General features: G+C 37.4%; 1 protein-coding gene across 4 annotated transcripts in view; it reads left to right on the top strand.

Moving 5' to 3' along the window:
• The window catches only part of kank4 (KN motif and ankyrin repeat domains 4), a 53824-nt gene extending 36396 nt beyond the window's left edge, over positions 1-17428 (top strand). For all 4 annotated transcript variants that reach the window (XM_059570972.1, XM_059570973.1, XM_059570975.1 and 1 more), the window contains 9 exons: positions 3032-3099; positions 3358-5766; positions 7561-7654; positions 9884-10117; positions 11642-11726; positions 11823-12042; positions 12544-12686; positions 12807-13007; positions 15339-17428. In XM_059570972.1, the coding sequence (XP_059426955.1) occupies positions 3084-3099; positions 3358-5766; positions 7561-7654; positions 9884-10117; positions 11642-11726; positions 11823-12042; positions 12544-12686; positions 12807-13007; positions 15339-15452 (3516 nt within the window). In that variant the 5' untranslated portion in view covers positions 3032-3083 and the 3' untranslated portion in view covers positions 15453-17428. The remainder of the gene's footprint in view (positions 1-3031; positions 3100-3357; positions 5767-7560; positions 7655-9883; positions 10118-11641; positions 11727-11822; positions 12043-12543; positions 12687-12806; positions 13008-15338) is intronic.
• Positions 17429-27390: the final 9962 nt, after the last annotated feature.

Below are 27390 nucleotides of genomic sequence, written 5' to 3'. Positions count from 1 at the left end.
GGCCGTTTTACTCGATCACCTCGAGAAGCTCGGCCTCAGTTTCAATTGGGCGAAGAGTTCGCTGAACCCCAGTCAGACGATTCTGTTTTTGGGTATAGTTCTGAACTCGTGTTCCATGACGGCGCGGCTGTCACCACAGCGCGTGATGGGCATTCAGCGCGCAGCGAGTTCTTTCCGCTGCTGCGCGACCGTGTCGCTCAAACACTGTCAGAAGATGCTGGGCCTCATGGCCTCAGCATCTCCGGCTCTGCAGCTGGGCCTGCTCCGCATGCGCCCCCTGCAGTTCTGGCTGAAGGCGCGGGTGCCGCGCAGAGCGTGGGCGTCTGGCCGGCTGCATCTCAAGGTCAATCAGAGCTGTGTCACAGCTCTGGCACCTTGGACAGCGAACGGCTGGTACCGATCAGGTGTAAGCCTGGGGACTTCCCCGAATGTGAAGATGGTGTCGACGGACGCCTCCACTTCGGGATGGGGAGCGCTGCTCGAGGGCAGAAACGAGATGTTCAATACTGCTTGTAGCACCTCTTTGGAAGAACCAACCAAGGTTCCCAGATTTGATGCAGTTAGCAAATGTTGCCCCGTGGCCAGTACCGTTGAGGAGGGACCTCCTCTCGCAGGCCAGGGGCTCGATTTGGCACCCTCAACCGGAGTTGTGGTCCCTCCATGTGTGGGCGCTCAACGGTTACCCGCTGATCTCGCAGTGGGAGTGCTAAATACCATCACTCAGGCTAGAGCTCCGTCGACACGACGTCTGTATGCCTCAAAGTGGTCGGTGTTCTCCAGCTGGTGCACAGCTCGAGGATATTCACCCCTTAGTTGTGAGGTGACGGAGGTTCTCTCCTTCCTACAGGAGCTGTTGGATAAGGGCAGAGCCCCATCCACGCTCAAAGTTTATGTGGCGGCCATCGCAGCATTTTCTGAAACAGCGCTCGGTCAGTCAATAGGAAGGAATGATTTGGTCATCCGGTTCCTCAGAGGAGCTAGGAGGCTGAATCCTCCCAGACCTCCGTCAGTCCCTATGTGGGACCTCGCGGCAGTTTTGGAGGCCATGAAGGGTCCCCCTTTTGAGCCTATCCAATTGGTTAGCCTTCAGCATCTGTCGTTCAAGACAGTATTCTTGTTGGCTCTCGCTTCGGTGAAGCGTGTGGGTGATTTGCACGCACTCTCAGTGAGCCAGTCGTGCTTGGAGTTTGGGCCTAATGACTCAAGGGTCATACTCAAACCTAGGCACGGTTATGTGCCGAAATCCCTCAACACGCCATTTCGGGCTCAGGTTATTGCCCTGTCTGCCCTGCCGGTGTCAGGAGAGGATAGAGACTCGAGTCTTCTTTGCCCTGTCAGGGTTTTAAGAGCTTATGTGTCTCGCTCTGCTGCCTTTCGGCAGACGGAGCAACTGTTTGTCTCGTTCGGTGGACGTTCCAAGGGAATGGCTGTTTCGAGACAGACTCTATCCAGATGGATAGTTGACGCCATAGCGTTAGCTTACGCTTTCAGGGGCCTTCAGTGCCCGTTGGGCGTCAGAGCACACTCCACAAGAGGCGTCGCCTCATCGTGGGCGTGGTCTACTGGGATCTCCTTGCAGGATATATGTATGGCGGCAGGTTGGGCCTCGCCGTCTACATTTCTCAGGTTCTATAACCTGGAGGTTCCCGCCTTGCAAGCAAGGCTGCTGTCGGTATAGTCGAATCAGGGCCCTGAGGGGAATTCTGAGTTCATGAGCGCTATGCGCTGCCGACTGTTATATGGCAAGTATTGCGTAAGACCCGCATTGCCACATTGGTCAGGCCTTGCCTCGGCTGTGTGATGTCATATTGCCGCATCTACGGATGCTGCTAGATATGGGACGGAGGGCTTCCCCCCTTTCTGTCCTGGACTCTCTGTGAGTCCCTCAGGTGACTATGCACTGTAAATCCTGTGCGTTGCTTCAGGTTTATTGGTGTGTGATCCCTGCGCGCACGGATTTACATTGGGTTCCCGTAGCGTCTTAGCTAAGACGCAGTACGAGAGAGCTCTCGTAAGAGAACGTACTCGGTTACTAAATGTAACCTCGGTTCTCTCTAGAAGAGCGAACGAGTACTGCGTTCTCTGCCGTGCGCACGATTCACTCTGGTTCGCTTCGTCGATGAAATAAATCAGGTGAGTCAGCCTTTTCGAGCTCCTTTTATAGGTTGGGCCACACCCGTTTCGGCGGGAAGTGGCAAGAAGGGCGCGAAGCGCCCTTATTGGTCTGATGTTGCATCAGCCTGCGCTCGATAGGCTGTGCAGTTGCCACAGAACAAGCCAATGAGCGAACGAGCCATCTCGCCTATGGCTGTGTACTGCTGCAAATGCGCTTTACAAAAATACAAATTTTTTACTATATAATTACATCTAAAGGGCTCTATTGAATACTATTAATTTACAAATGGCACAGTAATCATACACAATAGATTATATCATTGTTAAAAAGCTAAAAGTTCAACCTACAGTATGGTTTTGTTTTAGAATAACAAAAATTTAAGTTATCTTTAGTGACTGCTGAAATATATTTGTTCCCACGCTAAATCAAAGGCAGCAGTTAGTTTTCTTATAGTCAAGCGAGATTGACTTTCACTGCAGTATGTTTTCTTGCCACATTTATATTAGTTAAGATGACTTCAAGATAGGACAGTGGGAACATTTGGCAAGCAGATCTGCAGACCTGAAGCCTGATGTATTCAGTTTTTATTAACATGATGTATTTTGATCAGCGGCCTTACGTAAGCCCCTGAAGAATCCTAAATCTAAAATGGTAAAATTGTTTTCCATTGCCTAAATCAACCCCACATAAACTTTGAGCCATCTGGAGTCAATTTAGCAGAATGAATTACAATGTCACAGTGGTTTTAATAGTGGTGTGGTGTAAAATGGTACAAACAAATAATCTAAAGTCATGTTGCAAAGAAAGTAAGTATTATAGCTTGTACAGGAACTGACAAATAATTATGGTTGTCACTGAGACATTAGATGATTAATAAAAAACAATGTTAGATCTGTACATTTGATCTTCCTACAGGTTTCCAGTGTTTACAACTGATTCCACCCATGATATTGTAAAAACAGAAATAATGGACAAGAAAAATGGTAAGCATGCCAGACTGTTTGTTGTCATTTTACAGTTTTAAATGTGTAAATATATTCCTTCCACTCGTCTTCATAAAAGGGTTGATAGCAAAACAGTGTTTGCATTTAATGTCTTCCAAATCCTTGCACAGTGATAACATCATCAACTGTTTTGTTGTCTTGACTAATTATGCTCCATATGCTCAATAATACAATGGCTGCTTGAATTGGAATTACAATGAGAGAATGCAAAATGTGTAATATGTTCCTGTATTTCAGCAAATGGCTTTCCTTCCAAGGCCAAAGATAGTGGAGTACAGCGTAAACAGCTGCCATATTCTGTAGAGACCCCCTATGGGTTTCACTTGGATCTGGACTTCCTGAAGTATGTAGATGACATAGAGAAAGGTAACACAATCAAGAGGGTGCACATCCAACGCAAGAACAGGGGCCCAAAGTACAGCACACTGCCACGCAACTTCAGCCTTCCTGGGCATGGAGCTCGACCTCTAGCCAAAGACACATGGGCCAATACTTCCACATTAGGGTCCAAACCCAAGTCACGTGTTACTGAAGTCCAGCAGCTTTTTGAGTTCCGAGCCAGCGATGCCACTAGTGGTAGCAGTAGCACCGGTGGAAGCTCCCCTGTCAGCCAGTCAAAGATACCTGTGAGTTCTTACCTCCCCTCAGCAAAGGCTGCAGAAGTATCTCAAGTACAGACCTCATCTGATAACGAACAGCCCATGGGTCTTAATGTTAGGCCTCACCTTTTAAGAGCCTCCAGTATGCCTATTAATGTTCCACGTAGGAAAGGTTCAGATTCCACTGATGAGCAGAGTTCCCAATCGCAGAATGGCTCAGCTGAGAGGCTTTTTCGACCAGCGGATGGAGGTGACAGGAGAGGCAGTGTTCCCCAGGACAGGGCCAGCTTGCATCAACAGATCACAGCTGCACTGAAGAGGGTGCGGGAGTTAGAAGAGCAAGTCAGGACCATCCCTGAGTTGAGGGCTCAAATATGCTCTCTTAGAACGGAGAGGGAAGAACTGCTTCAAAGAATTCAAGAACACAAATCCGAGCAAAAGAGTGAGGTTCCTCAAACTGGTGCACAAGACAGTGCTGTTCCTCCAGCTGTAAGTGAAAAGAAAGATACTCCTTCCATTTACACGGATACTGCAGCTGATCCTGAAATGGTTCAAGCAGTACAGTCCAACAAAACCACAGAACAACAGGAACAACATTTTGTGGTGCAGGTTATTGTAGAGCAGGGTTCTAAAAAAGTAACTGATACAGAGTCAGAGAAGCAACAAGTGCCAGCTCCAGTGTCTGTCCCAGTAATACTCATAGACAAAGCAGAAACTCCAACTGATCCAGATGAAGCAGATGGACTTTTGCAGGAGTCTGCACTTCAAGAAGAAGCATCAAAGAGTCTTTCAGAGCAAGCAGAAAAGCAGTATAGATCTCCAGAGACGTTGTTGGAAGATAAACAGTCTACACAGTCACAAGGGATTTTAAAATCAGAGGAATCTGTTGCTGCATCTGAATGTACATCCACTAAAGAAGACACTGCGATGGTTGAGGGACCAAGTGTAATTACAACTGAAGAAATTACAATAGCCCAACCTACTGAACAGAAATTTCTCACTAACCTGGAGCTGGAAGCAAAATTGAAAACTTTGGAAGAGAGTCTAAGCAAGGCCAATTACGAACTGGAAAAGACAAATGCCTTACTGAGAGAACAGATGGACGAGAATCAACGAAAGGATCAGAGAATACAGGAACTGACTGATCAAGTGAAGGAGCAGAAAGTTCAAGGTCCTATCGAGACAGAGCCACTATCTGAACCAGTTGTCACATGTGATGTATCAGTCAGTACAGACAACAAAAGTGTAGTGGAGAAAGGAATCGCAACAGAACCTCAACCAGCTGAGGGTCCCAAAGAAACAGACTTTAAATGCTCAAGCACTCAGACAAATATAGTAGAAGCCCGAGACATTGAAATATTAGCACAAGTCACTACAGCAGAGAAAATTGTAGGGGTAGAGATTCTCATGTTTGACCAGGCAATTGAGACTGAAGGCCAGGATAATCTAGAAGTTAACAGTGGTAAACAGGTCTCTGAAATGCTAGAGAAGACAGAATCTGACAAAGAACAAGAGGGTGATATCAAAGATAGTGTGTCAAGTCGGATTATAGATACCAAAGTCAGTGAAATCGTTGTTGCAGAGAGTGACACTGAAGAATATGTCATGGTAGAATGTGCCATGGTTGAGACTATGGGCAGTGAAAATGAAGTCCCTAAGCCCACAGTCCAAGAGACTGAATCTAAGGAGTGTCCGGTTGTTGAAAGCACAGTGAAAGACAAAGCACGAGAAGGAAGAACTTTGGATTTGCAAACACAGCAGGAACCAAGAGAAACACAAGGACAGGAACCTCAACTTCAGTCTCAAAGGGTATCTGAAGCCACAGCTTCTCCTGCTGCAATTGGTCAGGTTGTTAATCGTATACAAGGCCTTCTTAATGAGCAGTGGGCAAGCCTGGGAAGTGGGGGACAAGATGCAAAAGGAGAGAGCTCTCAGAAACCTCATTCTTACAAAATAAGCTCAATTCAAAGCCACCTGAGAGGGTCCCTCAGTGCACTGTCTGCCTTTTACTCACCTGTTCAGAAAGGAGGAACTGCACGACAATCAGGTAAGATTAGGTCTCATTCCATATAGTCATGTGCCTTCTCAGTACACTCAATAAACACACAATAATGACTGATGTGACTGTCTCTTACACTCATTTGGTTTGAGATACTTCTTGTAGGACTGTTTCTCAAAGCTTGCATGTGCAGTTTGTAAGCAATGCTATTTAAGTGTCAAGTGTCAACCATGTTACAACAAAAATCAGTATTCTATGAACCATGAATTTATTCTGCAAACCTCAAGGATTCATAACCATTTGTATGGTTCTAAAGTTAAAAGGTTACATTCTAGATACTGACAATAGATTGATATCATATGTTTCAGTGTCTGTCCAATCATATGAAAAATGCAAATACTATACCATCATGGTCACACTTTATTTCTAGGTCCAATTCTTGCTTTTAAAAAATCATTAACTATGACTTTTTCCTCAATGAAATCCTAATTTGCTGCTTATTAATAGATTGTAAGGTATGTATTTGTAAAGTTCAGGTATTGAGTAGGATTAGGGATGTAGAATATGGTCATGCAGAATATGTGCTTTATAAGTACTTATAAACAGACAATATGTTAATAATAGACATACTAATAAGCAACTAGTTAGTTGTGAGAATCGGTCCCTATACTAAATTTTTACACAGTTAATACACTTTACATTCAAGCACTTACTAATACTATTGACATCATGTTGTCCAATCATAACTAGTAAACAATCCAGTTTAATAAAATAAGTTGACCCATACATCTAAATAAACTACTTACGAGATATGTGAAACAGGCCTTGCTGAGTCTGAAGTGAAGGTTTTGGAGCTAGAGATGACAATCTAAAGCGCTAAAGACATGTTAAAGTCAACTTGAAATAATAGGTTCAAATATGCATATTTTTGCCTGATTATGTATGCATGTGTGGCACAGAAACCCGTCTGTTGCAATGCAGGGACACAATCATATTGAAGTTGCTTACTGTATGCCAAGACAATTTAGGAGATGTGTGTTGACAGTTTAAAAGCATCTGGCTCATATTACAATGCTTGCAAAATGATGCGGTCTCATAAATACTGGCATCCATTGTTATTAGTGCAACAACAGTTAATTATACTATTTTGTTCTAATTATGTTATTCAGCAATTCCACTGAATATTGAACTATGGTCACTTAAAAGCAACCTGTTTTACTAAATTGAGGCTAATTTTGATTCAGACTTATCTTTTTTTGTGTGTCCTGGGGAATGCACACCGTCTCATGGGACTTTTGGAGCTTTTTTGTAGTTCCCAGAAGCTTTTCAAACTCTTTGATGTCTTGTGTTATGTTGTAATTGCATCCACTGGCTACTTTGGTTCTTACACACCTGTTCCCTTCAGCCATCTCAGACAAACACTAGGAAACAAATCTCTGGAATTGCTTTGTACTATTCTATCTCTTTTACGACCACATGACTGATGAGCATTTCTTGTGGTATAGATGAGAATGGTGGTCTCTTTTTATTTCTTTTAAAATATAAGTACCTCTGTGACTCTAACAGCTGTTTTGACAGTTTGGTGTGCTACATTATGAATGAGTACATCTGACTTACCCGCTCTGTGGAGCACAGCAAGTGCATGGTTCAGCTATTTGTTGTTTACATTACTTCTGGTGAAGGCATTTCAAGACATTCAAAAGTAATATCTCCTAGACTTTTTTATTTTTAAGTTGGACAAATGGATTGTGTTATGCATAGAGTTAAGTTTGTGCTAGGGGTGATGAACAGGTGCACACTTGGCTTACATTTTCGCATATCTGACCATTTCCCCCGTATCAGGCCTCAAATCCATCATGAAGAAGAACGGTTGTCCTGACAAACAGGGCAACGGAGGAGCCAAGAAGAACTTGAAGTTTGTTGGCGTAAATGGAGGGTGAGTTTTTTGGCATCTTTATCTGCATGCAGCAAAACGGTACTGCTTTTCATAAAATCACCTGCTATCTGTGTAAAACTCCTAAAAGTCTAATGGGGAACATAAATGAAGGTCATGCCTTACATTTACTAATTCCCCCAGGATCACAACTGCTGGTGTTTTCATGTGAAGCTTTGAAGGATGAGCCTATTTCATCAACATCCATGACATCAGATGTCCGGCCTATCTCTTTGCATCCCTTAATCTGTTTCATCCTTCATCACAGTGCTCTGTTTAAAATGGGCCATGAGGTGTCTGCATTGTTTTCTGCAAGAGCTGTTGCATGATGAGTGAGGCCTAGTGAGATGACACAAAGAACAAAGTCCTCTCTCTGTCCCTCTCTCTCTCTTGCTGTGTCTCTGTCTGTCTGCCTGATGCTGTGTGCGCCGATGAATGATTTGTTTAGCTTGCCATCAGAGATGGTTCTGTCTCAGCTGTATTTGACTAGCCTTCAACAATAAGATAATTATCCTGATAGAGTTGGGCAAACAGCTGGCCTGCCTGATCAGAAAGGAATCGCTAAAATCAGCTAAACTGATCTATTTCTTTAGCACATAAAGTTGGAGTTCTCTAATTTCATTGCGTGTATGGATCTATTTATTATACATTTTATATACTGTATATATATATATATATATATATATATATATATATATATATATATATATATATATATATATACCAACATATTTATTTCAGGTGCAAAAAAATACATTTCCAATCTTACAGAGAGCATACATTTATGCTTTATTCATTACTTATTTCTATTCAAACTTGCATATGTGTTATGGACAACAACAAAAAAAAAAATCTTCAAATGTTACTTATGTGAATGCATTTTCTTGGGTTGAAATATATGGAAAAAAAAAAAAAAAAAGAAGTTAAATGCATTTATTTATTAATTTATTTTTAAATGGCCCAAAAAAATATTTGTTAGAACATACATTTACATACATTTTATAAAATGTATTTTTTTTTTTTTTTTTTGCTTGTGGTAGTGCTGTACCATGAATTGCTGGTGTTTAAGTTACTAATATCAGAGATTTCTAGAATTGGCACCCATTTTGTTATGCTGCAATATGCTGGTTCCTTGAGCAGAAAAGTTCAGAATGAATGAATTAATATGCATGAATGGTTAACAAAACACAAGTTAGGACCTTATCTTATCAGTATGTCAAAACATGCTGGAATATCTATTTTGTGAATAATATCAAGGGACATTTATGTATGACCTTTTATTTATACTGCTGTTTTGAAATATTATTTGAAAAGACGTGTGGGAGTGTTGGCAGATTTGGCTTGCGTCTATGTCTGATAGACTGTGATTATCCTGAGAGAGGCCCTGCACTGCTGTTGTTCGATGACAGCTGGTGATTTCAGAATTTGCACACAGTTTTGACCCAAACCACCATAATATAATTTAATTCTGTTATTTAGCGCTGTCAGCCGAGCACAAATAGCAGTGTCAAAACACTGAATCGCTTCCTTTGGCTGCCCAGCGTGTTCATTTTCTGTCCAATTCTCTCATTTATAAGCCGTATGCAAAGCTATTAGACTAACCACATTTGGAAATCTTGATTACTACGACGATAGCAGAAGAGCATAACACTCAACCAATGCATGGCCTCCGTGTCTCTGATTTGAACTACTCAAAAGAGGCCCTCATACTCACTACCCTAATAAATGTATAATCACCTGACCTGCATCTATAGGCCTCCATTCACCCATGTCCCTGAGGAATTGTGGGAATGCCATTCCTCTGAAAACATCCGTGAAGAGCGGCATTATTCAGACAGACTCAACACATGAGAACCCCTCAGACCATACAGAGAAGCCTCTCATTTAAACAACTTATAAACACAAGAATTTTAAATGTCCATTCACAACCAACAAATTACAGTTGTTTGCCATTAGCAGTAAGGACTATGCAGAATATAGATTAAAAGACCCGTTTATCTTATTAATGTAAACCAAATAGTTTTAAAACATCCTGGTATAAAAAAATTAAATAAATAAATGAATGAATGAATGAATGAATGAATAAAATAAAATAAATATTTTAAAATAAAATAAAATTTGTTATAACTAAACACAGGTTTGACATAAAACCCCAATCTTAGAAAATTTTGATAATGCAAAATAGGATGAAATTAAAAGAACTCCCTTGACTCAAGTTATCTGTGTGTCCAGCTATGAGACCACCTCCAGTGAGGACTCCAGTGGGGAGGAGGATCAGGACAAGGTTGTGGAGGTGGATAGCTCGGAGCCTGAGTTGGAGCAGGGAGAGGAGAGTGGAACGGCCCAGGAGGAGGCTGCTGCTGCTGGGGAGCAAGGTGATGGGGTTCAGGCGGAGCGGGCAGAGGGCTTTAAGGAGCCTGATGCTGCTCAGTCCGCCATGAGTCCCCAGGAGGAGCAGCCTGTCAGGTGAGATGGAGGACCGTGGTGAAAGTGCATATGGCTTAAGTGCTTGGTTGATAAGTTATATTATGCTCTACATTAAATGGCATCTCTGTCATGGACAAACCTTCAAAGAGTAAGCAAGATCCCCAGGGCTTTTATTTTGTGCTAGTCCCCTTTACCTTTTCAACTAGGTGTGAAAAGTTCATTAGCTCATTATATGAGATAGCTTTACACATTTAAGTGTACAGTGACCCTTTTTTTGCATGTTTCCCAAAGTAGGAGCCTCTGTTATGAATCATCAGACACAGTCTTGCCTTTTGTTCTGTCCATCATCTGGCAGGAAAGTACAAGTGCTGAGTGACAAGTTTAATATGCCCAGTCACTGGTCCACTTAAAGGACTGCTCCACAACAAAAGACTGAACCTTTTAAAGCTACATGGCCTTATGGGAAAACCAGAGAGTGTGGTCTTCTTTTATGATTATAAAAAAAAGTTATTTTTTATAATTTGGGGGTATTATTTATAATTTGGGGGTAAGGGGAATCCTGTAATTATACATTTTCCAAATTTTCTAAGGTTTTATTACAGTTGGCAGACAAACAAATTACTGATAATGTTGAAATTTCATCTGCATGCACTCTCATACAGCAGACACAAAGATGCATTTATATCATGCTTTAGTTCTAAGTTATTATTAACAAACCATATAAGATATTCTTCTGCAACTAGTTCCAACCATTAATATGTAATAGTGTCATACAGTAAGTGTCAATCTTTGGGTAGAGTAAGACTTTCTTTCTTTCTTTCTTTCTTTGTCACAAAGGATTTCTAATTCAAGTACATAAATGCTGTTCTTGTGAACTTTCTACTCAGAATAGAATCTCTAAAATATGTATCACGCTAAAATAATGCACAACTTTATACTAAGAAATGTTTCTTGAGCAGCAAAACAGCATATCAGAATGATGTCTGAATGATCATGTGACACTGTAGACTAAAGTAAAGGCTGCTGAAAATTTAGCGTTGCCATCAAAGAAATGTTTGTTAATTATTTTACAATTTTAGGCCCACCAGTACACATGCAAGGGTCTAAAAACACACATACCGAATGTAAAATGATAAACACGATTCATACTCAAGCGACAGAACTTTTCCAGAATTTGCATGTGCCAGAAGTACATGAAGATGTTTGTGTTATTCAAATAATGATGTCTATGCCATTTAAATATTGGTAACAATTTGCTTGAGAGGCCAGTTTAATACGAGTTATTCTAAAACTAATGTTACCAAGATTCAAATGACCAAACTGAATTCTATTTCATATGTATCAAATACAGATATTCTTTTGAGGCTCAGGTCTGCAGCCAATCTGTATTTGACAGTGATTTTACATAATTTGTCTGAAGTTGAAAGATTGATGCATGATTTAATAAGTTTTAAAAAGTTTTTTTTTTAAGTTTTAGCCTGCAGAAAAGACACTGTGTTGTGTTATTTATGAGTTTGATGTGTCCCTGTGATTTAAATCACAGCTAAATCTGTGTCATTGCAGTGAGTTAGTTGATAAGAACTTCATGGCTGCTTGTCATTTCCTGAAAGATCGCATGGCTGAGGTTGCTTCTCCAAATAAAGACATGGTAAGCAGTTAATGTTGAAAATAAATGCACCTTAATATAGATGTAATTTTAAAGTACTTGAGTGAGCTGACTTGACTCTTGACTGTTGTATCTCAGAGGCAGGTTCTGATGCTGTTATATCAGGAGTGGTTTCGCGTGTCCAGTCAGAAGGACTCTCAGGCAGAGACGGTCACGCTGTACCTGAGGGAGGTGGGCTACCACACTCCCACTCTGCTGCGCTATATAGTAAACCTGGCTGATGGTAATGGAAACATGGCACTGCACTACAGTGTGTCCCATTCCAACTTCACTGTGGTCAAGCTGTTACTAGACACAGGTGAGAGACCAAGGTGAACCTAAGAAATATCAGCATTTTAATTTGAATTTTAATTAGTATTTAAATTAGGAATCAGGTAATATGAGTTTTTTGATAGCAAGATGCCAGAATCTAGAGAGCTGCATGGCAGCATATAATTTAATAAAAAAAAAAAATGCAATAAAATCTTAATATTATGAAATATAAGATAGATGTCATTACTGTTTAACTGATGAACAGGCATTATTAAATAATCCCAAAATGTCCAAGAAATTTACTGATTAATTGGTTTGGATATATTAGTCTGTTGTCCAATTAAAGTTTTTACATTTAAACCAATTTTATATTATTTGTACATTTATAGTAGCAGTTTCCACTCTTGTCTTTTGTGTGTGTATCAATATTTAATAATATATTTATTTTATAGAATGGAAACAGATGGTGTTAAATGCTCATCTTCTGTTTTTCACTCGCTTTCACTCTTGGATATACCACAGTTCTCTTTAATGTTATATTCATTAGGACTGTGTGAGGTGGATTACCAGAACAAGGCTGGCTACACTGCTATAATGTTGGCAGCTCTTACTGCGGCAGAGAGCCCTGAGGACATGGAGGTGGCTCAGCAGCTACTGAGAATGGGCAAAATCAATGCTCGAGCCAGCCAGGTACACACAGCAATACAGCACAATGTCCTGTACTGCAAAAACACAAAATTTTGTTACTCATGTAGGCCTACATACATTTGCTATACCAGACAACTAAGATTTTTTATTACTCCACACTAGTCAGGGCAGACAGCACTGATGCTTGCCGTTAGTCATGGCCGGACGATGATGGTCCAGGTTCTTCTGGACTGTGGTGCTAATGTGAACATACAGGACCAGGATGGATCCACTGCTCTGATGTGTGCCTGTGAGCATGGTCATACTGAGATAGCCAAAATACTGCTGGACAGACCAGAGTGTGACATATCACTCACGGATAAGGTGAGAGATACACAGCATTTACAAAACACTTCATTCCCATACTTTTCTTGAAAATAGGAATTTAGCATTTTTACTCCCGCATAAGACATAAGATACATTCTGACACATTTGGAAATATGTTGAAGATCAATTTTGGTGAAAACGTGGGACTATGAGCCACATGAAGCTTGCAAGCGGTTGAGTCGGTGCTTCCTTTATTTCAAGGAAATGCAACACTGCTACCCAGTGGTAAAAAGTATTTACTTCAGATTTTTTAAATATTTATTTACTTAGTTATTTACTATTCATGGGTCTAGCTTTTATTATTATTAAGAATAATAAAAGAAGCAATTTATTCTTAAATTATTATTAGCAAAAAATATTGTAACATAACTACAGGTATGTTAAAATATAAAAATGTTCTAATTAAACATACACTACCATTTAAAAGTTTGGGTTCTGTAATGTTTTTATTATTATTATTATTTTTATGTGTTTTGAAAGTCTCTTATGCGCAAAATTCTACACTTATCCATTTATTTGATTTAAAAAATATTATCATTTAAAATAACTGTTTTCTATTTTAATATTTGTAAAATGTAATAAAAAAAATTCTATGACTCTTTAGCAGCTGTTAATCCAGTCTTTAGTGTCACACACTCCTTCAGAAATCCTTTTATTTAGCTGATTCTTTGTTCAAGAAATATGACTTATTATTATGTTAAATACAGATGTGCTGCTTAATGTTTTTGTGGAAACCATGATAAATAAAAAGTCAGCAATTAATTTGAAATAGAAATCATTTATTTTGACCTTTGAATAAAAGTATTTTAAAAATCATAAAAACTAATAATCTTACTGACCCAAAACGTTTGAACAACAGTGTATATTTAATTATTGATATTCATGTGTTTCAGCTAATTTCCATAAATATCTGAATATTGACTATTTAATACTTACATTCAATATACGAATACTTAATTTCCGATATTGTTTCCTTTTGAAAAAAGTATGGGTGTTTTTGCCAGTTATGCCAGTTTCTCAGAATCTGATGGTTTAATCTGTCCCACAGGCTGGTGAAGCCATAATAATGCATCTTTAATCATTTAAACATACTGAGTGCATTTAATGCAGTGGTTCTCAGCTGGACTGTGACCCAAATATTAATCACAGGTCTGTTCTTATAGGGTTACAAAGAACTATAAGTGTGCATATAAGAAAATAAAAAGCATACTCTGTGTGTTCATTAAAAACAATCACAATAGGATCTACACAAATTAATTAGGATCTGTTTCAAACTTTCACATAGAATCTTTAGGTTATAATAACTAATAATCATTAAAAATGATTTTCAAAGATTTATTATAAGTTTGTGTTATTTTTCCCCCAAAATGCAATAAATCCATTATATTTCTCTTTCACTCAAAATGCAATAAATCCATTGAATCAATATTTAAATTATTTTTCATATTAAACTGACGAAAATACACAACATAGTAAGTTGATCCATTATGACAGCATCTGAATCTTTATATACATGCACTGGACTAACATACATTCATCAGTCATTGTTCCCAAAATGAATTCAACAGGTCATTTTGTTAATGCTATAACATAATAAAAGCAAATACAATAATATAAAATAAAAATATAAATAAAATACAATAAAATTTCATCATGAACAATAACATGAACAACATCACATAAGACCACAGAAATTCCAAAATGACATTTCCCTTATATTCAGTTTCTGAATTCATGTGCTAAGTGCTGTATTGACAAAAACATAAATGGCAGTAATAAAAAAACTAACTGAAAAGCTACGCAGTATAGTATCATTTAATGAATAGTGTAGCTTGTCACTGATCTACGGCTCTGTGAATTAAATGCATCTGAAAGGACGTGATGAAGATTACCGGTACTATTAATTTATAGAACTGGCTTTACTGACAAGATGCGCATGACATTCACATGCGATTTATCGTGTAGCCCTTGTTTGTTGATCACAAAGTACAAAGTAGATGAGGAAAACTAGGATGTCGGGTGTATTCAAAGCACCACCATTACTGTCTAGAGTGTGTGCAATTGTGCGTTGTGATTGGTTGAGCAGATATATCGCATTCTGCAAAAAAGTGAGACTGGTGTTTGTTGCGGTTTGGGGAAAAAAAGGGAGAAAACATGACCTTATAACTCTGCGAATATCACATTTTGCATAAAATTAAAACTTGACTTTAAAATAGCTACAAGATTACAATACTGATTTTGGCGGAAACTCATTTAAACATTTTTTTTAAAGGCATTTATCGCATTTTGGAACCAAACTCTTCATTTCTTTCCCTCTGTCACTAATAGGATGGACACACAGCTCTGTCAGTCGCCATGAAAGCTTCCCACTCAGACATTGTTAAACTTCTGAAAGTCTCCGATGATCCAGCCATGGACACAGATCCTACAGCTCCGCTCTGAGTTGAAAAGCCTTGTCTTCATGTCCAACTGGTTCTGCCAGATTCATCTTTCTACTGCCTGAACCTGACTTGCTGACCAGGCCAGCAGTCACCAATAGAGACAGCACTTACCAGTAATACACAGATTCTCTGTTTGAGAAATGGCCAATGAGAAATGTACTTCTGTACGCCAATCAAAGATGCCATGGAGGATGGGCTTCCCTAAACTTCCCAGAAGGTCCCCATTTGCCCTGAAGCACAGCTACTGTAACTATTTAGCAGGCATGGTATATTGTTACATGTTTTGGCCTTCTATTTTCAGGTAATGTGACTATATTTTTGTTAGGCGACCAAGCGTATTCTACGAATGTTATAAAAGAAGTGATCAGATACTCACTATATTTATTTTTTATTGCACTTTTCTGTAATATTTCTCCCGGGATGTATCCAAGGTCTGTCTTATAACCTGATGTGTCTTCCTGTATGAGGGTTTCTGGGTCAGGCTCAGTACCAAACCATTCCTTGCCTTTGCAGGTGGAACAAGGAATGGAGTTTTACAGTCACACGATTGTGTTGCCAGTATGTCTCCCATCTTTAATCCAAAACAATGAACCAAGCACTGAAAAAAAAAATAGAAAAAAAAAACTTGAATGCTTATTTGCAGTAGAAGCTTGTTTTAATTATTTTAAAAGAATAGTTTAACCAAAAATGAAAATTTGCTGAAAATCTGCTCACCTTCAGGCCATCCAAGATGTAGATTAGTTTGTTTCTTCATTGATTTGCAGAAATTTAGCATGCCATCACTTGCTCACCTCACCTGCAGTGAATGGGTGCCATCAAAATGAGAATCCAAACAGCTGATGAAAGCATCACAGTAATGCACAAGTAATCCACATGACTCCAGACCATCAATTAACTGTTGGGCAAAAATGTGTGTTTGTAATAAAGAAATCCATCATTATTTTTTTTTTTAGCTTCAAATTAGTGAAAACGTTTCATCTGAATCAGGAGAGAAATATGCAAATTGTTTACAAGTAACAACTTGTACCAATATGTTGGTGGATTTTGATGTCAGAGGACAACATACGATAGACTTTTTCCACTTGAGGAAGCATTATTGTGGATTATGGACTTGTATTTTGGCCAGAAGCAATGTTTTAAAGTTAAAATGCCTTGATGGATTTGTTTCATGCAGCTTTTTGCTTAACTAGATGTTAATTGATGGATTGAAGTCATGCAGATAACTTGTGAATTATTGTGATGTTTTTATCAGCTGTTTGGACTCTCAATCTGATGGCACCCATTCACTGCAGAAGATGCTTTGGTGAGTAAGTATATAATGCTAAATTTCTCCAAATCTGTTCAGATTAAGAAACAAATTCATCTACATCTTGGATGGCCTGAGGATAAGTACATTTTCAACAAATTCAAATTTTTGGCTAAACTATTCTTTTAATTATTATTGGTAAATACCATATATCTGAATGGTTTAAAATCTTTTTCTGTCCTATTGTTCTCTTTACTCAATAAAAAGGGTGTGTGGAATATTTAATAACATAATAGACAGATTATTATAGCAATTAGTTGTCCTTTGTAATTTATTCACTGTCAAAGTTTACCATATACTCTAACCTGCTGCAATATTGACTTCATTACAACTTCTCATCCTGCAAGTTGTGTTTTCAAGTTCCCCTGCAGACAGAATTAAGCAGCACATAATAATGGACTGGACTGTAGTTGCATTATCTGTACATTGTGCCTGCTAAAAATAAAGACTTCAACAGTTGTGATGAAGAGATATGTTTAATGACAAATCAGTAACTCAGCTGGACATAGTATAAATCTATATATGTATACTGTGTAACAGTATCTTGTGGGAGGTGCTGTGAATTAATACCCTGAAATGTAATGACTATTTATTTCCAATTCTATATTTTTGAGTATATACAAGTATATGCATGGATAAAATATTGACTTAATAAAAACATGCATTTTGTATTTGTCTTTTCTGTGTGGTTTAAAAAAATATGTATGTTCCTAATTCAGTTTATCAAGGGGAAGATGTAGCGTAAAAGTCCTAGGAAGTGTTAGAATATCTAGAGTTGGCATACATCCCTAACATATCTGTAGATATATGTAAATAGTATAAATTAGATTAGCTGTGTTTACTGATTCTATATGTCTCGGTAAGCATATTAGAAGGATTTCTGAAGGATCATTAGACCATAAATACTAATTGATACTATATTAAAATATAAAAAAGTTTATTATTATTATTATTGTAATATTTCACAACAGTATTGTATTTTTGATAAAAGAAATGGAGCTTATTTCACATTAAAAAACTTACAGACCCAAACATTTGTATGGTAGTGTATTTTTAAAAGCATTTCCAGGGGGATTTTATGAGAGACACGGAAACCTTTAATAAATTTGCTTATCTACTGACATGATTATGGAGAGTTATTCTTAGTTTACAGGAAGTCAAAAAGAATCAACAGAAGGTCTACATATGTAAATTAGTAATGACATAGAAAAAGAACAGAGCCACATTATATTTGAAATATAATGCAGCACAGAGAAGCTATGAGGTATGTAAATAAGTTAAAACGCACTGTCACTTTTAGTTTGAAACGCTTTGAGCCCTTCGAGCCACCCTACAGTATCCTTCAATATTATTTTGTAGACTACTCTATATGCAGTTAGAGTAATCTCATTGTGGCTGCTACCATACTTTTTCTCTTCATAAATCTTTGCCTTTTTCTCTTAATGTGGCTTCTATTGGGCCTCATCTCTTCATTCATGCACTCAGGTAATGCAAAATAAGATATTTAAGATAATTAATAATGTCATCAAATAAATGTTTACATATGTATGCCCCTACAGCATTTAAGTGTTTCTTTAAAAATGCTATTTTATTTGTACGATTTTAAATTCTTTTGAAATGAACAGTTATAATGCTGCAGTGTTTTACGAGTTCAGCCTGTGGGAATCCATTTTTCATGGCTGCTACTGGTGAAGTCTGTGCAGCTTTAAGGATCGATGGAAACGATTCAAGTTAGTTTTATATTTCTACCTCCTTTTCAGTTTATTTTAATGTAATATTATATCTTATTGTATCATTTCAAAAGCCATAAACTATCCATTATGTTTAGTGTGGCCATTTCTTTGTTTGTGTGTGAAACAGATGTCAATTCGTCATGTATCATAAGGACCTCTTTGCCCAAAGCATATTGCTTGGACCAGAAGGCAAATAGTTCACCAGCCATTGCATCAATTGGTTTAGGTTTTGTCAATGTAGCTGTCAGTGTTTCCTGCTGCTCCACTGATCACTGTAACAACACCAGTCTGCCTGGTGAGTAAAAGGTTTTTATGATTTTATCCACATTATGATAGATCATTGTCATATCATATTTATTATTTGTCATATATATTTATTTTATTAATTATATAACTAATACATACACACTTACTTTATAGAGCCCAACAATGACCCAAATGGTTTACAATGTGTCTCATGCAACAGCAGGACAGATGAAGAGTGCAATACTAAAGTGTCCTGTGTGGGAGTCCAGGACCTCTGCATTGATACAGGTGTATTGTCTTAACCCTTTAACAGTCACTCCGTCCCGTTTACAGGACGCATACATTTACTTCACTATATTACAATTAAATCTAATCTAATCTTGACAAACTATATATCGTTGAAAAGGTCTAAGACTCCCAAATATATATTTTACCAATATTTTTTTGTTAAAGATTATGTAGGAAAAGTAATAGATTAATTTATGACAAGAGTGCACCCTCAAAAATCTACATTATAACAGGAGTTTTGACCTTTGTTTAAAAAAAAAGACTTCTTTGCTGACTTTTTTTCTCTGACACATTTTAGAAATCATCAGAAATTATTTATCAACTGAAAACTTAAAATCTCAAAATTCATCCTTTAAAACCCATTTTAAAATCAGACATTGCATTACCATGTAAATGGTACATCAATATCATGTTACAAAATGTTTTCATTCATGAATTATACACATTTAAGATTGGAACCTGCACTATAAAGTCTATGTTCAAAAATGTGAGTGACAGAATGTATTTTTATTGTGTATTATTTCATTAAAAGTGCCTTCAAAAAAATAATAATAATGTATAAAGATTAACTATATTGATAACTTTCAAATATTTTATTTCTAACAGATAATGCAGGATTCCTCATTCAGACACTTTTTCCTTCCCTTGAACGTGCAGACTCAAGGGTTGTGTCTCAAGAAATCTTTGTGGACATTCATCTATCACCAAATTCAACTGCATTAGCAATTTAGGTGACCCGGCCATCAATAATAGAGAATCCAGACTTCCTCTGATGGTCTTTATTATTGCTTTGTTCCTGTAATTTCGATTATTATTATTATTATTATTATTATGTTTTCTTAAATGCTTTGAAAATTCCTACAATCTGTATTCTTGAATCTTATGTATATATGTAATAAATTTTGCATTAAAACTAATGCATCATTCAAGCAATCTTTTTTCCTCTTGTACATATTGATGACTAACAAGTGTAAAGTGTCAAAAGTGTCATGCATGATTTATGCATGAGTATACTGTACAAAAATTACTACTTGGTATTTCATCTGGAGTTAAGTGTAAAAACAGACACTTTTCACATTTATGAGGTTCTCAAAAGCATAGTTTGTCATAGTTGGGTATATGGTGAGCAGAAACTACAACTTTTCACATTTACATTTACATTTACATTAAATTTAGTCATTTAGCAGACGCTTTTATCCAAAATGACTTACAAATTAGGACAATGGAAGCAATCAAAATCAACAAAAGAGCACTGATATACAAGTGCTATAACAAGTCTCAGTTACAGTATCTTAACGCAGTACATGTAGCAAGGGCTTTAAAATAATATAATAAATAAAAATAAAACAGACAGAATACAGAAAGAATAGAGAAAGCTGGTCTTTTTTTGCTTTTGTTAATTGTATAATAAATGAAAAGAAAACAGATAGAATACAGAAGATTAGAAAGCTAGTTAGAATTTTTTTTAAAGAATAGATAGCCGATTCTTGACGATGGCTAAGGACTCAGCTGCTCAGATTGAGTTGGGGAGGTCATTCCACCAAGAGGGAACATTTAATTTAAAAGTCCGTAAAAGTGACTTTGAGCTTCAGAAGAAAGGGCTTGATCTTCTTGATGTTAAATAAAGCAAATCTGCAGGACCAGACGGTTTTAGCAATGTGGTCTGAGAAAGTCAGCTGATCATCAATCTTTTTGAAGGAGTTATGGTTGATGTGCCTAACTGGATGGTGAAATTGTGATGAAACGATGGGTTTGTTGGAATCACAAGCAGTTCTGTCTTGGCAAGGTTGAGTTGAAGGTGATTGTCCTTCATCCAGCAAGAAATGTCTGTTAGACAAGCTGAGATACGAGCAGCTACCGTTGGATCATCAGGATGGAATGAGAGGTAGAGTTGAGTGTCATCAGCATAGCAGTGGTATGAAAAGCCATGTTTCTGAATGACAGAACCTAATGATGCCATGTAGACAGAGAAGAGAAGTGGTCCAAGAACTGAGGCAACACACTAGTTAGATGTTGCGACTTGGACGCCTCACCTCTCCAAGATACTAAGGACCTATCTGATAGGTAAGACTCAAACCACTGGAGTGCAGTTCCTGAGATGCCCTTTGCCAGTAGGGTTGACAGGAGGATCTGGTGGTTAACCGTGTCAAAAGCAGCGGACAGATCAAGCAAGATAAGTATTAAAGATTTGGATTCCACTATCCACTGAAGCATTTATACGAATAAATACTGAGAGACTGACAGAAAAGAGAAAGCTGTTAAATTTGCAGTGACTCCCTCAGCCGTATTAGAAACACTCACACAGGATTGTTAACCAGTTATATATATATATATATATATATATATATATATATATATATATATATATATATATACACATATAAACTGGTTTCCAATGTGAGAAACTGGAAAATACTTCACAGTGTGTGAAAAGGGTCCATGGCAGAGTCCAAATCTCATATCAATCGTTACATGGAAAAGAGATGCCAGTTCATTCTTCAGTATTTTTCATTGTGTTTCATGGAAGCAGACATGAAGGTGTCTCAGTTATTTAATGTTATTGTTTGGGTAACCTCAGAAGACTTGGAATAAAGTTCAAATTACTTTTTTGGATTTTTTTTTTTTTCACAGAAGAAAGGAATTCATACAACCCTCATAATAATAACATAAGAGTTGGTTTAAATAATGACAGAATTTTCATTGCAAAGTTTTTTCGTTGCAGAACCTGAAAAACTTACATTTAAGCTATTAGTTTATTTATTTGATTAAAAAAAGTTTATGTGATTTGATAAAGTGGTTTAAACATGATAAACAATAATAGCAATGTGGCAAAGACATATTCAGTTTATTGTTTATTAATTATTCGGTTAACCTATACGGTGTATAAACATATACAGTATAAAAAATGTTTATACCCATGAAGGGAAAAAAAGCTGTTCTTTTTTCACATTACATGTAAACAGATATTTGTATTACTCACTCATTGTGCTTGTATGTATCACATTCAAGGTAGTCTCATGATGCAATCTCTTTGGTGAAATGCCAACCATCAAAAAAAAAATAATAATAAAATCAGAACCATTGTAATTTTGTTCCGTAAATTTTAGTTTTTTGTTTTTATTGTATAAAGAATGTAAAAAAAAAAAAAAATTAATGCCTCAGTTGTTCATTTTGGTAGAAAAGTGTAGAATTGATTTGAAAGTTAGAACATAGTAAACATTAAGCTGTCAGGATATTAGTTCATAGCATTTGTTTTGTTTTGTGTGCATTCTTTCAGAAGCCAGTTGTAACAATTGTAAGTGAATATTGTGCCTTCACATGAATAAATAATTACTTTCATTTTTTTTTTAAAGCCAACAGTTATTTTAAATTGTAATAATATTTCACACTGTGAAAAAGATTGTTACACTATTTTACTAGTTTTATGACTACAGTACTGGTCTTAAATTTTAGTAATCTTTTTTTTTTTTTTATAATGTACATAAAAATAAAGATTGGTCTAATTGGCATCCAAAAAGTAAGACTGATTACCTCTTAATGGCTGCTCGGTCAAACTCTTAAAACTCAGTCTTAACACAGTTTTCAGGTTTGTCAGTCAAGACAATCATTGTAAGTGCTGAACAGTTCGAGCAGTGATATAATGTATCACATCAATTCTTCATGTTTCAAATAATTTTCTAGTAAGTGGAAGTTAAATGTTGTTATTCTTGCTGTGGGGATAAAACAGGGAAGAATAATGAAAAAGGATGTGGTTATGGGGGAAACACTAAAATATACCTATAAAAGATACAGTAGATCGAATAGACTGAAGTTAAATATATCCTTCTGGTTTTAAAAGATAAAGCAAAAATGTGATCAAAATTGTATATTTATGTTCTGGTTTCACAACTTTGGAAAAAGCTTGACGAATAGCTTCATTGCTAAAAATGTGGATAATAAACTACTTATCTGAAAATAAAGAAATGCCAACAAACTGTCATTAACACATCTGCACTAAGAAACATGGCGTTTACCAAACACTTTCTCAAACCTCTCTAGCTCTTTCATTTCTTTCATGCCCCAATCTCTTGCTTTATTTTTATTTGTTAGAGGGCTTCTCAATATATATTTTATGTCATACTCTAGAGGCTTTTACCATAAATTATACAGACACACTAAGCTCTCCATTTGCAGGACAGATGTTATTTTTCACTGAGAGAAAGAATGGGGCCTACTTCATAATTTAGAGGTCATGCTGTCCAGACCGAAGAATAAATAAATAACAAATAAACAAACAAACAAAAAAACACCAGTCCACACAATCACACACACACACACACACACACACACACACACACACAAAACTGTCTCATGAGCACACCTTTAAACACATGCATAAAAAGGTGAACATACATCAAGCATGGCATGATATCATGGCCATATGCACAAAAAAATGAGTGATTCCAGAAATGTAATGTAAATTATAACAGGTAATTTAAGTTATAAAGTATGAAGCTTGCTAACATTTCCACATATGTGCATGAACAATCAACAGTATATTACTCCAATAACAGACTGAAATGTATCTGGACCATTGTGGATAGTGTTGGCAAAGGACAGGAAGAAAGCAAACCTCTCTTATTCCACCTTGGGGTGGGAAAATACAAAAAGCTACGCTCACTATATCAGTTCACAGAGGATATCCCAGGTTTTTACACAGCAGTCCCATAAAATGTGCATGAATGTGACTGTCAAGGAATCAAGACACCAAGTGTCTCCCTCCTCCTGATAGTGAGGATGCATTTAAATTGTGTGTGTGCCTTTCTCTCATTTATTCATGATGGGAATATTTAGACACTAGGTCATCTGACTATCTGTCATCCCATGGATGAGGACGAACAGAGGAGACAGATATTGTGTTTGTGTATGTGTGTGTTTCAGGGCTCAGAGGTTAGACTGGCTAGGAAGTAGAAAGGTTTCAGCAACAGGATGACCAAAAATAAAATAAAACCTAACATATCATTTGAAGCATATTGCATAGACACCAATACACATTTATGTTTTATTTCAAAAAGTCCTGCTGTAAAAGTGTAGCTGTCCTCCATTACCAGCTCGTGGCCTGATGAGGGCGCTGTTCCCAAACAAAACCAACAGGACACCAGTCAAAACACGTACGTAATAGCCAGCCAGGAATATACACAAATGCACAGAGTATGAGAATTTTTTTTTTAATTCTTTCTTTCTTTCTTTCTTTCTTTCTTTCTTTCTTTCTTTCTTTCTTTCTTTCTTTCTTTCTTTCTTTCTTTCTTTCTTTCTTTCTTTCTTTCTTTCTTTCTTTCTTTCTTTCTTTCTTTCTTTCTTTCTTTCTTTCTTTCTTTCTTTCTTTCTTTCTTTCTTTCTTTCTTTCTTTCTTTAAACAAATAGAAATGTTGAAGTATTCTAACCTACGTATATCTTATTATTCCCTGTAGCCTACAAGCCTTCAAAAATGAAAAGGACACGGAACCCATCATGGTGAAAAATGAAAAGGTTAATAAGTGTAGGCATAATGTTCAAAAGTTGTTAAAGTAATGCCAATGTTGAAAGTTGTTAAAAAAAGATAAAAAAAAGATACAGAAACAGAAAGATAATGAAAACATCTTTCCATTTGCATATTTTTATTTGAACGAGATCGTATGCTCATTTATGTTTTATAGTAGGCCACACAATAGCAACTATAAAAAATTAAGATCACAATGGCAATTTTTAGAGGCGATTTTATAGGCGAAATATCAAATAGTCAGACTTAATAAACAATAAGTAGTCTATTAAACGCAGTAGACGTGAATTTGAAATACTTCAGTGTGTTCATTCAAAGAACTTCTCGCATATGTCTCAGGAGTTGAGTCTTCACCTCCTCCTGTCCCAAACTCTCTGGCCTCGCGCCAAGGACGCACGCGGTACGGTACGCGCTGACAGCCGTCACTGTGGCTCGTGATAATGCAGATGGGACAGCTCCTGGATCCTACTGTTAAATAGCGAGGCGTCTCTCGGTTTAGTTTGGCCAGAAAAAAGGACAAATAGCCTACCTGTGAACTTACAGGTTAGAGAAGCCTGTCGTGTGAGCTGTTTTTGTGGCATCAGACAATGTCTTAAATGAAACAAGCACACACCACACACAGGCATACTTAGCATAATGTACATATAGACATAAATACATGTTGAGTGTTGTGTTGTTGTGCAGCAGGTCTACCGTTGTTAGAAATTAATGTTGCTTTTTTATTGATGGGAAACATGAGTTTATTTTTTTAAAGCGTTTTCCTTTTTTATGAGGGTATTTTTAAAAACAGTGACATTTCTAACACAGAACATGACTATATAGTAGCCTAAATCTCTGTGGTATTTGCCCCAAATCTTGATTCATTTCTAACCCTGATGTCAACCCAGTAGAACTGATTGATATATTCTTATTCAATTTCTATGTTATTTTACAGTTTTCCAAAAGATTTATGTACGTACAGACAAAGTGAGAGTGGGACTTAAAGAGTCAAGGGGCTGGCAGCTGGGGCAGGATGGAAGTGGAGAGATAAGGGCCCGGATATAAAAGGGGTCATGGGGCCAACAGCAATGAGAGAAGGGAACATAGGACTGGGAAACTGATATGAGCAACTTGAGGAATCGAAACACCGAAACACCAGACAAAGGAAAAATAAATCAGGGATGCAGTAGATCCCTATGACGAATAAAGAAAGTGTGGAGATAATCAGAGAACATTTTAAATAAAAATATCAATCAAATGCTTTGAATGTTAATGCAAGCAAATATACATTTACTCTTCTATCTGCAACAGCAAGTGCTCTCTCTCCTTCTGTCTCTCGCTCTGCTTAGTCAGCTCGTTACCCGATGGAGCCTCAGACAGAATGGGTCTCAGCATTGCCTCCAGCTCTCACTCTTCCGATTTCATCCTCTTACCTATTTGTTTTCCTTTTTCTCTTATGTCTTTGTTTTTCACACCATCTTCTGTTCTTTTTTGTTCCTATATGATCTTTTATCACCACCCATCCTACTCAACACACCTTCACCTTGCTCATTCCAGGGACCATGCAGCACCACCCATTAACTCTTTGCTTCTGCTCTTTTTAAGTTTTTTTTTTTTTGGAGGCCCTTGGCTAAGAATTGCCATATTCTCACATATTATAGAAAGCAGGGTGATTTGTATCTCATTGCTGCACTGTTTTTATGCAGTAATGAACTATTTTATGCACGATTTCTCTTTTGCTCATTTTCATGATAGTTCATGAGGGTTCATGATAACCCTCTTATTTGTTAACAACTAATTAATACATGATTTTCTGAATCTGAATGAAAGATCAACTCAATATTTTATAGTGTTATACTTTAGCTTTAGGCTATCAGTGTCTAAAGACTGGCATCATGGTACACAGGAAGAACTACTTTTTCATTTTGTTTCTCCTTGGATGTAATGTAAATTCAGTTTCAGATGGTTAATTAGGTTGTATAATGTGGTTGTCACCGCAGTAAATAACTAAACTCTGTGTGTATATGTGGCCTTCCTGAAATTTCACAAGGCCCAAAATAATTTCCTTACTTTAATTGATTCAGTTCTTTTAGAAAGTAGTTTAGAAGTAATTTAAAGGAATAGAAGCCCTCCGCTTCAGAGAGAGGCTTCAGTGAGGAATGACCAGACTCATCCCTCCAGGAATTCAGCTTGACACTCTTGACTATGTGGTTTTTCTCTTCCTCCCTGGGGTCAAATAGAGAGCGAGGGATCACAGCAGTACGTTCCACACCCTTTAAAGACCTCAGCACTACTCAAGGGGGCATTCAGACAGCAGCGGCCCATGTGTGTGAAGTGTGTAATGTGCGTTAGGGAGCCCTGGAGGAAAAACCCGCAGGCTGTTCAACACACCTCTCTCTCTCTCTCTCTCTCTCTCTCTCTCTCTCTCTATCGCTCCTCTCGCTGCAGCCCAGTAGACCGGGGCTCTCCACACACGCACATGTTTAAATATTTCAGAGGGAGGTGGAGGGTGGGGGTACTGGCGACAACTTCATAAATACTCAATGATAAATGGCCCGCCTTGCCACCACCTGTCAAAGCCAGCAATGATTTATTGATTTCTTTATTTGTCACATAAAAATAAGAGAACTCTCTCCATCCATCCTTCACTCTCTCTCTCTGTCTGCCAGCTCGCTAACACAAACCAGCAATGAGCAAATTGCTGCTTGATGTGAAAAAGAGAATTCCTCTCCTGATCCATTGGGGAGGAGAGCAAGATAGACTCAAAACCAAATGCTTCACTTTGTCCTCTTTATCGGATGCTGTGTCTCTTTTTTGATCCCTGAATCTCCCTCTGAGATATCTTAAGACTTGTTCCTTATACATGTCT

This window comes from Carassius carassius, chromosome 17 (assembly GCF_963082965.1).
Source record: "Carassius carassius chromosome 17, fCarCar2.1, whole genome shotgun sequence".
In the NCBI taxonomy this organism is placed as follows: Eukaryota; Metazoa; Chordata; class Actinopteri; order Cypriniformes; family Cyprinidae; genus Carassius; species Carassius carassius.
This window is presented reverse-complemented; position numbering and strand designations above follow the sequence as displayed.